At 34.8% G+C, this 17266-nt stretch overlaps 1 protein-coding gene across 1 annotated transcript in view; it reads left to right on the top strand.

The window, feature by feature from the left end:
* PDE3A (phosphodiesterase 3A) overlaps positions 1–17266 on the top strand; it is a 286388-nt gene that overhangs the window by 225785 nt on the left and 43337 nt on the right. The window contains exons 3-5 of the mRNA XM_045554234.1: positions 8456–8710; positions 10705–10859; positions 16127–16251. Of these exons, the coding sequence (XP_045410190.1) occupies positions 8456–8710; positions 10705–10859; positions 16127–16251 (535 nt within the window). The remainder of the gene's footprint in view (positions 1–8455; positions 8711–10704; positions 10860–16126; positions 16252–17266) is intronic.

Raw genomic sequence — 17266 nt, 5'->3', positions numbered from 1 at the left:
GCGCCCAGCCATCTAGTAATGTATTTTAACTTACATACAAGTGTGCAGTTTTCCACATATCTTTTGATGAAAAGCCAAAAATATTTCTCTTAAGTATGTGTCTGCTATATTGATTGGAGTCTCAGCTTGTCTTTCTTACATACACCACACCCATATTTCATTGTGCAGGTTTCAATTTCAGTTTCTTTATAATGGAAATGACTTAGGAACCTGGAGGCATTCTAACTTGAAAATCTTTCAGATCTGATTTCCTATTTGAATCTTTACAGTTGTATCTCCCCTACCTAATTCAATGGAAATCCAATTTTAGGGCCTCACCTTTATAAAGTCTATTTATGAAGTCTATGTAAATCTATTCAACTTAGTTTTAAAGGAAACAATTCCATTTTGACTCAGATATTGTCAGTTTATAATAGATATTTTGTTAGCACATGTAATTTACAATGACAGATACAACTGGCGTAAACAGATGTGGGACCAAACAAAACTGACACTTGGCAAATGTGCAGCTCAACTATTGGGAGGGGAAATATTTGGAAGTTCCAGAGAATAGTCTATTCCCTGTGAGCGTTCAGTGTACGCTTGGCATTTTAGCATACGAAGAAAACAGCGTAAGTGACTTAATAATGTTATAAGGTAGAACTTGAGTAAGATTAGCAATTAATTAAACAAGGACTTTTCTAAGTCTATATAATAATTTTTAAATCTTTTTTTAAAAAACTGTACAATGTTTAGTGATGCCAAGAAATAATTTTAAAATCATTTCCTTTTTTCTTCTGTGTGTGTGTGTATATATATATTACATAATGAAATGATTTAAACTTACAAAATTGGAAGGGACCTTCAAGAAATCTAGCCCAGTTCTCTGAGTTCAGAAGAAGAGAGCCTGAGTGCTCCAGTGGATACAGTACTGCCTGTAGGAACCCTGTGGTCAGTTTTGGAAACCATCATAAAACCTAAAATATTTTTTTAAGTGGGCTAATTTGAGGCATATAGCATTTCAACTTGGTTATCTAGATAATTTCTCAATTCTAACGTTTTAGCATTTGTGACCTATCTTTGGGTTTCATGTAGACTTATGAAGAGAGGCTTTTGTGCTGCTTCTAATCCTTTTCCTCCAGTTAGAATAAATTAATTTCCAAAGCAAACGACACACCAGATTGTTCACTGAGTCAGAAGACTTGAGAGTTATTGCATTTTCTGCCTCTGGGCAGGGATATATCCACCTATTTCATCAAGTTAACAAATTAATCTGTGCTTTAAAATATATAGGAAGCAGAGATGTAACTGGACTATACTGGTGCTACCTCAAAGGAAATTTATCAAAAATTGGATGCACTATCTTCACCCTTACCCCTCATGCTAGATTATTTCCCTAATCGTGTTAATCAACAAAATTCTTTTGACACTACTGTTTTCCCAGTCCTTGATATTTCCCTTGACCACCTTCACTTTCTTTAAGTAAAATGATGTATATTTGCTTTTTGTTTTCCTGTACCTTGTTCCCATAGTTATTTCCTAAGCCTTCTTAAAGATTTTATCTTTTAGAAATTTGCCAATTCTGAATAATATTTTGACATAAACCCAACACAGCACTGACATGTTTATTAAAGATATGTAATTTTATTTTACATTCTGTTAGTAACTTGATCACATAGACCTACTTGTTACAATTTTTTATAATTTGAACCTTATGAGAATTTAGAAACTTCAGTGCCTTTTGTATAGTGCAAATTCCTTCTGACCCCGAGACATATTCAAAGATTTCCCCTTTCTCATACCAGTACTGCAATTTCAAAGTTTTTGGCATAGTAGTAGTAACAGTGAAAACAAATGTTCTATAACTGAGTTGATAGATACATGTCTAATCTAAGAGTTATATTTAATGTTGATGATAAGTATATTTGTTGCTGTCTTTTTAACTTATCTGTGCCCCCAAATTTTCTGGACCTTTGGTCTACAACAAATAGTAACTTGGAAGCAGTCTAGATCATAATATAGCAAGGTTGTTTACATTTGTGAAAGTCTAAAGCCAGCATTAGATAGGACATACTGGAGATAGTAAAGCAGACTGGGTGGAAATAAAGGGAAAAAGGAAGTTGTTTAAAAACTGGGTACGTTGAAAATGGTGAATTTGCCGAGAGAATCAGTTATTTTTGGTTGGGTATATAAAACTGCACTTTCTCCCACTGTTTATCAGACAGATTCCAGATTTTCTATTTAAAGGTGGCAATTCAGATTTGGTTGTCATTTAAATAGTGTCCAGGGAATTACACTTGCATTTTCTTCAATGCTAAATCTAAATATTTTTATTATAAGGAGAGCCTTGAAGTAGAATGTTTTCTATTGCCTGGTAACTTCTTTTTAAAGGAAAAGAGATTTGTTTGATCATCTGCACAGTAACAAGACTCAACCGTGCTCAGTGTGGCTCATGACTGCACTCAGAGATGATTTCAGGTTGTTAGTGTGAGACTTGTCTTTAAAGTGGCTTTTATATAAACCTAACCTTTAGTATTTATTATCACTATCTAAGATTTCACCAGTTAAAGGAAATATTTCTGGGTATCATTGGTATACTTGAAATTTAATTACATTATTTTTTCAAAGTTTAATAGGCATGGAAACACACTTTGTGAGTCACATAATTTTTTCCTACTTTGTGTATGATTAAAATAAGACCCACTATCCACAGGTGAAAGCCCCCGTCCTTGAAATTCCTTAATAAAGACTCCCTAGACATGCCAGTGTCTTTGTATTAATAGCTTGCCTCTATTTGTTTAAATAGCAGCCAGCCCATCTTTCCATCTTTCAGCATTTCATGTGTGGTTAGACTTGGCAGGTTTGTGGCAAACAATCTGATTGTTGATTTTAGATTTCATGCCTCATTGAAGCTTTTAGTTGTTTGAGCCAAAAAGTGGTGATAACTTCTTATGTGTGATGTAACTTTTGACTGTTATACAAATCTGTTCTTGAATCAGAAAATCAATAAAGCATTGACCTGACTTATTAATAGTAAGGAGATGTTTTTTACTACCAGTAAAAATGTTCCTTTTGTTTTCTTAGCCAATTGCAGTATGGATAATTTTTCTTTTATTGAATTGAGTGCTGCTTTTGTTTTCACTGAAGGACCTTTGCTTTCACAAAAGCTACGGCACAGTAACATTGAAATACATAATGTACTTGTTTTCTAAATTCTTATGTAACACTAACATTGACTTATAAGGATGAGTTTTCAGTTGTTTCTATTTTAAAGTTTTTAAAATGTTACTATTAATATTTTTTTCTGTGTATATAAGAAATACAGCTATTACTTTAAAGAAAAGGTTTTATTAAAAAGACACAAAATTAGAGAATTATAAAAAGACTTTTCCTCTCACCAATAATTTATTAAAAAATCCTAATTTTAATTATCAACGGACATGCTCTACTTTTTTTTCATATTTGTAGATTTTATCTGCTGAGAACATTTTACGAAAAATTCTTTAATTATCAATTACTAAAGAATAAACTATTTCATTGTCAAAAAGTCGTAACAATTTATGTCCTAAAAACAAAGTTTGACTTAAAATTTCAAATTTTTATGGAAACAGTGCAGTGACTTGTTAGTTTATTAGAATCACATGGCTAGGAATAAACATTACTATTTCAGATTATCACACTCGGTGAGTTTTTAGAAGCATAATGATTAGAGATGCACTTAAAAATACCTGTTTCTAAAATTGAATGTTAATCAGTTTAGTGGCATTTTAGTGAACATTTTAAAAAATCAATAATGATAATAAAATTATCCCTATTTGCACATGACATGATTCTATATGTAGAAAACCCCAAAGATTTCACCAAAAAAACCTATTAGAACTAATAAATGAATTCAAAATCAACATACAAATGTCAGTAGCATTTGTATATACAATAATGACCAAACTGAAAAAGAGAAATCAAGAAAACAATCTCATTTATTATATTAACAACAACAACAACAACAAAAAAAACCCTAGGGGTAAATGTAACCAAGAAGATGAAAAATTTGTACACTGAAATCTATAAAACATTGATGAAAGAAATTGAAAAAGACACAAATATATGGGAAGATATCCCCTGTTCATGGATCATAATTAATATTGCTAAAATGTCCATACTACCCAAAGCAATCTCTACCAAAATTCCAATGATATTCTTCACAGTAATAGAAAAAACAATCCTAAAATTCATATGGAACCACAAAGTCCAACTGGCCAAAGAAATAATGAGAAGGAAATACAAAGTTGGAGGCACTACACTTCCTGATTTAAAATTATATTACAAAGCTATAGTAACCAAAAAAGTATGATATTGACATAAAAACAAACACATTCATTCACATCAATGAAACATATTAAAGAGCCCAGAAAAAAATTCAAACATATGTGGTCAACTAATTTTCAACCCAGGCACCAAGAGGTCACAATGGAGAAAGGATCATCTCTTCAATAAATGATGCTGGAAAGCTAGATTTCTACATACAAAGGAATGAAATTGGACCCTTTTCTGACACCACACACAAAAAATCAACTCAAAATGGATAAAAATCTAAATGTAAGACCTGAAACAATGAAACTTCTAGAGGAGAACATAGGGCAAAAGCCCCTTGACATTGACCTTGGCAATGACTTTGAATAACACACCAAAAGCTCAGGCCACAAAAGTAAAAATAAATAAATGGAACTGTATCAAACTAAAAAGCTTCTGAACAGGACAGGAAACAATCAATAAAATGAAAAAGCAACCTGTGACTAGGAAAAAGTATTTGCAAACCATATATGATAAGGGGTCAATATCCAAACTTTATACAAAATTCTTACAACTCAAAAGGGGAAAAAAATAATATGATTTAAAAAATGGGCAAAGGACCTAAACAGACATTTCTCCAAAGAAGACATAAAAATGACCAACAGATACATGAAAAGGTGCTCAGCATCACTAATCACCAGGAAATGTAAATTAAAACCACTATAAGATATCACCTTACACCCATAAGGATGGCTATTATCAAAAAGACAAGAGATAACAAATGTCGGTGAGGGTTTAGAGAAAAGGAAACCACAGTACATGGTTGGTGAGAATGTAGATTGGTATAACTGTTATGGAAAGTGGTATAAAGGTTCCTAAGGAAATTAAAAGTAGAACTGCCATTCGACCTAGCAATCCCTTTTCTGGGTATATGCCCAAAAGAGATGAAATCACCACCTCAGAAAGACATGGGCACTCCCATGTTCATTGCAGCATTATTCGCAATAGCCACAATATGGAAACAACCTAAGCATCCATCAGTGGATGAATGGATAAAGAAAATGTAATGTATATATGTGTGTGTATATATACACAAATACATACACACATATGTGTACATATGTACACATAATTAAATATTATTCAGCCTTAAAAAAAGTAGATTCTGCCATTTACCATAATATCGATGGACCTGGAGGGCATCATGCTAGTTAAATAAGCCAGACACAGAAAGAAAAATGTTATATGATCTCACTTATATGTGGAACCTAGAAAAAAAGAAAAGTCAAATATACAGAGAGAATAAAACAGTGTTCCAGGGGTGGCTGGGAGAGGTGGGGCGGGGCAGGGGGAGATGAAGAGATATAGATCAAAAGATACAAGGTAGCAGTTATGTAAGATGAACAAGTCTAGGGATCTAATGTACAGCATGAGGACTATAGTTAATAAAATGATGTCATATTTGAGGTTTTTGTTAAATAAGTAGATTTCAGCTATTCTTGTCATAAAAAAGTAATTATGTGGGATGTTAGACACGTTAATCTGCCTCAGTATAGTAACCATTTTACTACCTGTATCATATAACATAGTGTCGTAAACCTCAAATGTAAACAATAGAATTTATTTTAAAAGTAAATAAAATGTGGCTGGAAAAAACAAAATTGACAATGTAGGTTCATATATGAAATATACATGGTTATATATACTAAGAATGTTAAAATTACATTTAAATTTTCATATTGATTCATAAGAGGTATTTAGGCCTATGAGCAGAAAACACAGGCACTGTGCTTAAATAATGTATTAAATAATTACAGACATATTTAGTAATACAAAATGAAAAATTTTGGTATTTATTTCAGTATACTGGTTCAGCTGTTGAGTTGTGGAATCAAAGTCTTTGTGTTTGCAGTCTGGTATTTTCACTTCCCAGCTATCTGATTTTGGCAAGTTATTGGTGACTAATAAAAATGAAGTTAATAATAGTACCTACTTTCCAGACTTGTGGTTAATAAATATCAGCTGTTACCATTATTATCATGGTTATTATTGTAATTCTAGCAGTAAAAGACATAACTGTTCTATATGATACCATTAAAGAACAGTTTATCCATTACTTGTAGTTTTTATAATAATGGATCCATGAAGACTAGATATCTTCATGGATATTGGGTGTTTTCGTAATTATGATATTTTTCTGAATACAAAAATAATACACATTCACTTTTTCTATGAACTATTTTTTCCCCATTGAACAATATTTTCTGAGCATTGTTCCAAGTAATTATTTATGGATGTACACAAATCTTTTAAACGTGTATATACAACTTTATAATGCAATTATAATACAAATTTTTTAAAAACAATTTCCCTGTTTTTATTCATTTAGTAGTTACCACACTCTTTTGTTGTTACCAGAGCACTCTATACCATTTGTGTTGTTGTTTTTGTATTTTTACATATACGTAGAAGTATTTCTTTGGACCAGATGTCTACTTGTTTGGCTGGAACATAGTATATACATTTAAACTACAAATGGATAGCTTAAGCAAAATTTCCTTCCAAAAATATTGGATTATTTTTCCCTCACTACTCATTGGTAATGTTTGGTGCTATCGATCTTTTATTATTTTGCCACTTTGGTAAGCAAAAGTTGTTTTTATATTATTGATTTGCAATTTAATTATTAGGGAGGTGAGTAGCTTTTTATATGTTTGAGTATTTATATTTTGTGTAAATTGTCTATTTATTTATTTTATGCAATTTTGTCCTTTATTGGCTTTTTAGAAGCTCTTTATTTGGATATGTTTCATCTTCTCTTTCTTTAGTCAGACCTGTCAGATGTTTCCTTGGCAGTTTATGAATTCACATTATCTTTTAAAGGTTTTAATTCCACGATTATAAAATAGCCCCCTCTATTGTCTTTTAATAACCCTACAATTTATACATTTAAGTTTTTCACCTTTTTGGAGTTTATTTTTAAGTCCACTGTGAGAGAATGATTAAACTTTATTTTCTTCCAAATATATAGCCAAACTTCTAATAGCTTCTTACTGAAAAAAACCCAGAATTATTGTTATTTGTATCATTACCATTATTAAAGACTTACAATTGCCAGCTCAATATTAAGTGTTTTACATATATTATCTCTTTTAGTTTTTATAATTACCTTCTGGGACTGCTATGGTTATTATTATATCTATTCTACAGATGGAGAAATCATAGCAGGCAGAGCTTAATAACTTGCCAAAGATCATACTGCTAGAAAGTGGTAGAGTGATCAGGAGTGAGGACTTGGATCTGAATAGCCTAGTTCCAGAACCTGCAGCCCTCATCACTCACTGGGTTCTGCAATTTTAATTTATGAGGGTTCCCGGTGCCTCCCACTCTGGCTACTTTCCAATGGTAACAGTTCTCTGCATCCTGTCTTAGGCTTCATCAACCTCTTGGCCTTCATCCTACCCCAGTTCTCCCTCAGTGCCACCTCTTCCTGCAGGTCTTCTTGCCTGGCCAGCAGGGTGGGGCGCATTCCTGACCCCTGTTGTTTGTGCTCTTCGTTTCTGCAGTGGGTGCAGAGCAACGGCTCTGTTTGGATTGGCAGTTGAGCAGAATAGAACATACGTGCCACAGAATCCCCAAAACTGAGAGATCTGTTCTTAACAACCACAAGAAGAGAAGACGGATTGTGAATCTGAACACAAATTGAGTTGCTTTTTGTGTCTATCTCTAATATTTGTTGAAAAATTACCTCATACCAGGCTCAAGTGTCACATTAAAATATTACTAATATTACTAAAATTAAAATGTTATGGTATATGAATGTTACACTCAGAATGAAATTTCTACATAACATACATGTCAAATGTTGAGCTCTTCATCTGGAATGCTAGGAAGTTTTGTTCCAGTTCTCTGAAACTTCTTCCCTCTTAAAAACTAGTGTTTATCTTTTTAATTGCCTCAAATATGCTATACTCCTCCCCAAGTTCTAGCATTAAAAAATGTGCCATGAACATGAAAAGGGTTGAAAGCTGGGACACATTTTAGCAAAATTTGAATTAGGTGATTCGAATTTTACAGTACTGAAGTACTCCAGAATCCACTCCGTTTATTGAAAAAGTCCAATTTATCTCTGTGTCTGCAGATTCAGGCCTTTTCTTACCTGACTTCTCTTGGTTTGGTGTCTCAGTCTTCAGGAACCAGCATTACTGTGGATATCGCCGTGATGGGCGAGGCGCACGGCCTCATTACCGACCTCCTCGCAGACCCGTCTCTGCCACCCAACGTGTGCACGTCCCTGAGGGCTGTGAGCAACCTGCTCAGCACGCAGCTCACCTTCCAGGCCATCCACAAGCCCAGAGTGAATCCCGTTTCCCTCAGTGAAAACTATACCTGTTCCGATTCTGAAGAGGGCGCTGAAAAAGACAAGCTGGCTATTACTAAGGTAGGTGTTAATGACATGCTCCTGAAAGGGTTAATCCACTCCTTCTCCGTCTCCTTCCTGTCACTCCCAACCTCATCTGCAGATTCACTTCAGTGACTGGGCAAGACGTTTGGTCATGGAGACAAAAGTAATAAAAATTTAAACATAAAGACTTCTGTTTTTATACTTGACAGCTTTCTGTAAGTAGAAAATTTACCTTTTTACATTGCCTTTGTAATTTAAACTTCCAAGAAGTTTTTACTGGCAAGAAGGTTTTGCTTCTATGTGCCAAGCTCTGTTTTAGGTGATAAGGATATTGCAGGGGGAATAAAAAAGCAAAAATCCCTGCTCCATTCTAGTGCAGATTCTGTTTAAAATCCATTGCCCTGTAAAATTTAAGATTCCTTTGCTCTTTGATTTCTTTGTATGATATCCTTCGAAGTAGTCTCATAACTTTTCCAAATACAAGTTTTGAACTGAGAATGGTTTTAGTTAATTATAGCTTATTTAAAGTAAAAGATGGTCTTAGTGATCTATATAAACTCTTACCTTATATATAAAAATAGGAAAGAATATACAGTCCTTTTTACATATAAGGTTTGAGTTCTACAGAAGTAAGTTATAAGGAATAGGATCATGCACCCAGTTCAGACCTCAATATTAATTAAAAATAAGTCATATTAAAAGGCTAAAAATACCAGAATTTCAGTGGTCTCTGGTACATTCAACACAGTTATTTATTTAGTAAACAAGCAATTGTCTCCTTGAGCTGGTGGTCATTATTAATAAAATCTGTACTCCTCCTGTTGTGATATTCTCTTAACTCAGGAATGTGATCTTCATAACTTGGACAATTATGTTTTTATATCATTTCCATTTATATCAAATGCCCACTTCCCTAAGAAAGATATACCTAAGCATGAAATGACAGTAAAGAAATGGAGAAAGAAAGAGAGATTAACTGGTTCCTTCGGGTCTCAATCAGACCTGAGGTCAGTGACAGATTTAAGGCAAGAAACCTGGTGTTTACCAGTTTGACCTTTCCTCTTTCTGCTGAATTGCCTTCGAAGATGCATGTTCAGATCTTCAAGAGACACTGGAAACTTTAGTAGCTGAGCTGTTCTTGAATTCCAAGGTGCCGTATACTTAAAAGTTTTTACCTTCTTCAGAAGAGCAGCATGTGTGTTTGCAAACTCTGCCTACACGGTTTATTTACTAGGAGTCGTTAGCCACAAATCAAAGTGGGCTGAGGTTCTGCCTCTTAGGACTGTTGCGGAAGGAGTGTTAGGAGGATACCTTCACTTTCCTGCTTAAGGTCAACACCCTCTTTGGAGTGCTGGTGTCCCTCCTGGTGATCCCAGGCTCTCGCCTCAGTGCCGAGCTGACCCACGAGCCATTTAGGACATGGTGGGAGGAGAAATGATAAAGAGAGGGAACAGCAGGTCAGCCAGCAGGGCCTCCTATCATGAGAAGTTGATGCCAGTGACTCTACCCATATCTCTGATGTCTGTTACAGTAACATAAGAAAAGTGGTGTATTTTGCGAAAGAAAGACATTCTTAAATTTAGCCCCTATCATTTGAGGTCAAGTTAATAAAATTAATAATACTTAGCAGTATGGACTACTGTACAAGATGATATAGATTAATCCATGCCCCAAACAAGTGACTTTTGAGGAAAAACTTCTCATAATAACTAATATGATACGTGTATATAGGTATGTAAATCCTGTTGAACATATATAAGTATAAAATTATCCCAGAGGTAATTGACTCTATAATCTCATATTTGCATAAGCATCAAAATAAAGACCCCAAAATGTTATCTTTATAATATTTATTCATTTTGGCCAGAGAGTCTTTTATGACATTTCTAAGCACCTAAATTTTAGATAGGTAATAGTCAACCAATATAGTTTTATCAATTGCCTTCCAATTAAAAGCTCATTTTCTTACATTATATTACATAAAAGAGATATAAAGTATGCTTGGTAATAAAATCAACGCTCTTTCCTAGCGCCTGAGAAGGAGTTTGCCCCCAGGCTTGTTGAGACGAGTTTCTTCGACGTGGACAACCACCACCTCAGCCACGGGTCTGCCCACCCTGGAGCCTGCACCGGTACGGAGGGACCGCAGCGCCAGCATCAAACTGCACGATGCACCTTCATCCAGGTGAGACAATGCTCCTGCTGGTTTTATAGCTCTTAGTGAAGTCACTTACCAAAAAGGAATTATAGATTACAGGAGAAGGAAGGCCTGATCAATTACAGTTGCCTGGATGCTAGCTTTGAAAATGGAAAAGGTGTATGGTTTAAATGCAGAACACTATAGAGATTGATATCAGATAATTAGGCTTAAAGTCTTTTGTGGGCCTTAAATATAAAGTGGGAAGAGTGACCTGAGGTGATTTGCCACTGCGACCTTGCCTGGGAAGGGCAAGGTTTTAGCTACATTGAAATTCCTACTGAGACCCTTAAATCAAAAGTATCCAATCTGACACTTGCAGGTGATGTTAGATTGTCCCAGCCCCCCAGACTACCCGTTTTAGCCTCATACAAAAGGCAAAGGAGCAAATCAAAAGTAGGTCATCATCCTAAAAACACCTTGATATGTTCAAACATTCGATAATTTAAACTTTATGAGTTCCAATTTCACAAAGTGACATAAAAAAAAAAGTCAGAATTACCAAAGCTAAAGAAAAGGTAATATTAAGATCTAAAAAAGAATTTTGCAGAAAATAGCTAATGAAAGAAGTGCTTTTAAAGGGAGCTATTGTGTTTGTCCTTTTCTATTTAGGATTAAAATATACTTTATTTAAATTTAACAATTATGAGAATATTTACCATATGATTTCGTGGTTTTCACACACACATACACACACACACACACACATATATATATATATTTATCAGTTCAATAAATGACCTAAAGAATGAAAAAAAAAATCTTTTTTTAATTTATTTATTTATTTATTTTTTTTTTTTTGAGACAGAGTCTCGCTCTGTTGCCCAGGCTAGAGTCAGTGCTGTGGCGTCAGCCTAGCTCACAGCAACCTCAAACTCCTGGGCCTAAGCGATCCTACTGCCTCAGCCTCCCCAGTAGCTGGGACTACAGGCATGCGCCACCATGCCCAGCTAATTTTTTCTATATATATTTTTAGTTGTCCAGGTAATTTCTTTCTGTTTTTGGTAGAGACGGGGTCTCGCTCTTGCTCAGGCTGGTCTCGAACTCCTGAGCTCAAACGATCCACCCGCCTCGGCCTCCCAGAGGGCTAGGATTACAGGCGTGAGCTACTGCGCCCGGCCAAAAAAAATCTTATTTGAATTACATTATAACAATATGAGGAGTAATTTTCTCCTGATCTTTGCCTCACATGTACATAAAGCACCATGCTTAGATTGGCAGAAAAATGGAAACCTTTCAAATGATAAGAATTGAGTGACTGCTGACTTATTGTGCTTTCTTGATTAAAAATATTTAATGGATTATTCCTATAAATGTTTGTGTTCTAATAAACCTGTAGAATTAGAAGCAAACTCAAATGATTTTTTCATGTATCTGTATTATTCCACTCCATTCTATTACTAGACTTGTGTAAAACTTCTAAATACTACCACAAGAAGGAGGTTATATACTGTTCCATGAACATTAACTGAAGTTTGGAATTGGATGTCATTGGTAATATTTTTCTCTAAAAATGTGGACTGTTGTCAATTTCTACAACAGCAAATACTGATAAATGGTAATTAATAGTAATATAGTTAAATATTACTCAAGAAACCAAATTATCTTCTCAGTGTATATGATTACAGAGGGTGCCTGTTTTACTAACACACCTTGCCAAGTCTCCTATCATAGTATAGTTAATGAGTCATGATTTTCATTCCATAGAATGCCTCTACCAAAACTCCATTCCTGCCTTCTTAGATGTCTTGTTATTCTTTGTTAATTCTGGTCAAATCTCACTTCTCCTTTTCTCATCTCTTAGTCAATTAAGTGACATTGGGGGCTAAACTTGAAATGATGACATGGAAGAAAGTTCCAAGAACTTTTATGAGCTTAACTCCCAAGGATCTTGTCATTCTGCTTTATAAAATAGATATTCAGAGTCATATTTTCAAAAGAGATAAAGAACAGTGTATGATCCCACTCATTCTCATTCTCTCAATCCTAAAACTACTCATAGATGTCTTGTCTGGCTGGGTATACTTCTTCCCACTGTCTCACTTACTATCTCTTAATTTCACTGTCCTGTGAAAAGTCCTGATATAAAAATCTGAAAGTGATACAGTTTTTCACCATTGTGGAGAAATGAAATTCACGCTGAAGAGAATTCAAGCCCTTTAAGGGAAAACCATGTATAAGTAAGTGGCAGTAGTACCACCATTAAATACAACTAGTTTGGGCCCTGATTGATTATAAACCAAAGTTAAAACCCTCTTTACTGAGAAATATTGCTGAAACTGCTGATTGATTTTGAAACTGACTTGAGTTTTAGCCCTAAAGTTTCTTCCCTTTAGCCCTTTTATTTCATCCTTTCCATATCTATCCTTCTACTTGGGGCTCTTTGAGGACTACAGTGATCAAAAGAAGAACAAGAGTCAGAAGTAAAAATTAGAAACAGTTCACAACTTACATTCCTTTAGGGAAACAGCTGGAAAATTTACTCCTGGGTAATTTTTTTTTTCTACCACTTAGAAATGTGTGTCCCGAGAGGCAAGTCTTTAGCCTGCTGGAGCCTCCATGCCCTCTGCAAGGGATCATTAGGAAAAAGGGGAACTATGGCACAACTAGAGGGACAAATTAGATGGAAGAATGCAAGTAGGTGCTTTAAGAAAATAGGCTTCAGATAAATAAAAAAGGCTAAAATACATTATACCTCAAGTCATTCCCAGTTGACCTTGGAATTGACCCCTGCCTCTGTACATTAGGCCAAAAGAAAGCTGTAAACTTCACAAAAGAGACTATTACCTGGGAAGACTTTTCAGACTTGTTATAGGGAGAATAAGGGAGGATTGAGATCTTTCATCACAGGCACATAGATGATTTTTCTCTGCTGTGTCAACATGAAGAAACCAAGTGAAGATTTCCTTAGGCTGTTTTCCTCTCCAGAATCCAAATTATTACATATTCCTGAGATCTAAACAGGAACTAGGAAATAAGCTGCAATGAAATGCTGAAAACTATTGTGAGGATCACATAAAGCAATATATGAAAGTGCCTGTAAACTATAATGTATTTATATATATAAATATAATAATGTATTGATGTATTATATTGTATTAATATATAATAAATTAATATTTATTGCATTAAGAATGGTATAGATGTGGCTAAGATGTTACTTATCTTGAGTTCATTAAATCCCCATACATTAAAAGGACGCGACTATTGCCCTTTACAAACTTTTAAAAATGAGCACATTTTAAATGTTTTTATTTGAAAAAAAATAATATAGTTGTTGAACTGGCCTTCATAAATATATATTTTTGATATGTTAAAAAATTTAGTTAATGTTAAAGTCTTTAAAAAATCTACATAGAAAAGTAATAACCTATTTATTGTATAATGTACTCAGAAATGAAAACATTTAGGTTACATATACATTACATAAAATTTCTTCACTGTAATTCTAATCAAGTTAATCCAGCAAAATGAGTTGAAAAGGACCACACCACCAAGAAATAATTAGTGTTGTTATTCTTTTTAGATCTAAAGTTTTCCTTGATCTTATTATTTCTAAAATTCCAAGCATTTGTGAAATATCTAGGATGAAATTTGTAAGAAGGACATGAAACAAATATTTTCTTTGCTTTACTTAATTATATTTGATAATTGTTGAGTTCATTCCACATTTCAAATCATCTCTTATGATATTTTTGGTAAACTGCTATCAGAAGTAAGGAGAAAGAATGAAGTTTTTATAGATTTTGGCCAATAGTTGAAGAAACATCTCTCTGAAGATGAAAAAAGAGAAGAAATGAGATGCTACAAGTGTTAGAGTGTCAAATGGGCCCCAGCACAAATTGCAGATCTTACCCCATTGCCTCATTTACTCATAATCAAAGGATACAGGCGATAGCAAAACACATGCTCAGCATTCTCCCCCTTTGAGAGGTCTGAGACTTACTGCAGTCCCCAGAAAGTCCTTTTATTCCACATTAGCACACGTTCTGGTTTAGATTTAGCATGCAGGGTACTAACCAATGCTTGCATAACGTTGCTTGCACAGAGGGAACCATTTTGGTTATGGAACCTCCCCAAATTATACTTCATTATATATACAGCTTATATGGCAATCTCCATAGATCCATGACCCCGTAATTCCATCAATTTCAGTTTTTTGGTTTTTTTTTTTTTAATAATAAGCCACCCAGACAGACCAGGCACATCCTGCTTACAGTGCCAATCTAAGATTGGCACAACATCAAATTGTCAAATTATATTTATGCAAATTATAGATTTTACCCAGTACCAAATTTACTAGTGCTTGAAAGGACACAGGTGTTAACAAAACACAGACCAAGCACTTTTCTTTTGAAGCAGTCCAAGATTGTCAATACAGCTTCGTAAACTCTTTTCTCTCCCAAATTAGGATAGATTCTTTTCAGATTTAACATGTAAGGTTTTGAGCAATACATGCAGAAAAATTTTGCCTTGAAATACCTCCAAAATTTCCCAGTAATTACATGGCGTATGTAACATTATCTACTCTGACCTTCCATAGATCTGTTAATTCCAGATTTATTTACAATAAGCAACCTAGACAGACCAAGTACATCCTGGTCAAAGCATTCCCTAGATGAAGACTCTCCATTGCCTTTCTCCTAGTAAATATCAGTATGTTTAGCATCAGGTCCCTCATTGTCATGTTTACAAGGAGATTTGACTGATCATCACTTTCTCTTTAAGGTATCGTCAGTAAAGAGAAATCATAGGCTAATGACCTGCTGCTAACTCCTCCACAAGTAAACACTGGAAAAAAAAACATTATCTTTGAATGATTTTATAGGTATTCAGCTTTTAAATATGGATGTACCAAAAATAATAATACCAAAGTAAGCATTATGATATTTCCAACTAATTTGAAATCTTCTTTACCTTAATAAGTGAATCTGCAAAGCTCTTTTAGGAAATTTGAGGAATATGATTATAGAAATAGAACAAGAAGGTATTTGATTCTTATTAATTTGATAAACAGAAACGTTGTCTTTCCTCTTTTGTTAACCCAGTATACACAATAAATGACTACTGTATCCCTGCAACAGATTGTCGACATAATCTTGTCCTTGGGAAGTAAAATGGTTCTGTCACTGAACTTGACCCAGCACTCAGATTGGCAAGTCCACTATGAAAATGATGGCTGGATTCTGGCAAGTTTCGCCCCAGTAATTGATGAATAATTGCTTCATTTTTCTTTAAAAATTCTGTCTTTGCAGTGCGGCTAGTCCTGATTCTTGGAATAACCCAGCAATGATGACCCTCACTAAAAGCAGATCCTTCACTTCGTCCTATGCTGTTTCTGCAGCCAACCATGTAAAGGCTAAAAAGCAAAATCGACCAGGTGAGTAATTTACCGGGAACAGAGTTCATGCTCTGAGTGCGCAGTCACAGAGTAAACCAAACTTTGAGTGTTGAAATATTCTAAGAGTGCCCTACATTCACATGTCTATGATTTGACTGTTCTAATAACCAATTAGTTATTTTTTCAAAAAAAGCCACAACAACCAGTTAGTTATTTAAATTTCCACTTTATGTAATGATACAGATTCTTTCAGTATTACCATACCAGATTTCCTATCGAGAATTTATTGGATGAATAGGAATCACTATTACCATTAAGGATAATCTCAGGAAGAATCATTTTTATTATAAGGTTTTAAGACCGGAGTCCACGGGAGGGGAGGCACAGCCAAAAGTCAAAGCACCCTCCCAGGTTTCAGCACCAAATGTAAGGTTTTTTGGAGTGGCCGACAGAGAAAGAAAGACAGCAGAGTTGAAAGGGATAAGTAAAGAGGCTTTATTGGGGCACTCCTGGGTGGAGGTAACGGGTCCCAAGAGAGGGGCCCGGGCGAGCCTCATGGTCCCATGAGTGGAACCAGAGAAGCTGCACCACCCAGAAGTCTGGGTATTATATACATTTTTTAGGGCTGGGGGAGGGGAGTTTCTTTGGAGGGAAGGTTTCCGCGGGAAGAGTGAGGAATTTCTTTGTTTCAGCTTTAGGGCGGGTATGGAGAAGCAGGGGGGGCTTCTTCTTTTTCCATTAGGGAGGGGAGGGGTGCCCGCCACCAGCCTTACAATTTTATAATAGAAATTTCAGGTTTTAGTGTCTGTTAAACAAAAATTATTTTTCTTTTTTGTATGGTTTGATACTTTTTTATTTTAATTTTCTTTTTTATTTTAGCATATTGTGCGGGTACAAAAGTCTGGGTTACATATATTGCCCTTGTCCCCCCCAGTCAGAGTTTCAAACGTGTCCATCCCCCAAACAGTGAGCATTGCACTCATTATATATGTATACACCAATCCCCTCCCCCACCCACATCTGCCCGACACCCAATCAATGTTATTCCTATATG

This window comes from Lemur catta, chromosome 6 (assembly GCF_020740605.2).
Source record: "Lemur catta isolate mLemCat1 chromosome 6, mLemCat1.pri, whole genome shotgun sequence".
NCBI classification, from domain to species: Eukaryota; Metazoa; Chordata; class Mammalia; order Primates; family Lemuridae; genus Lemur; species Lemur catta.
This window is presented reverse-complemented; position numbering and strand designations above follow the sequence as displayed.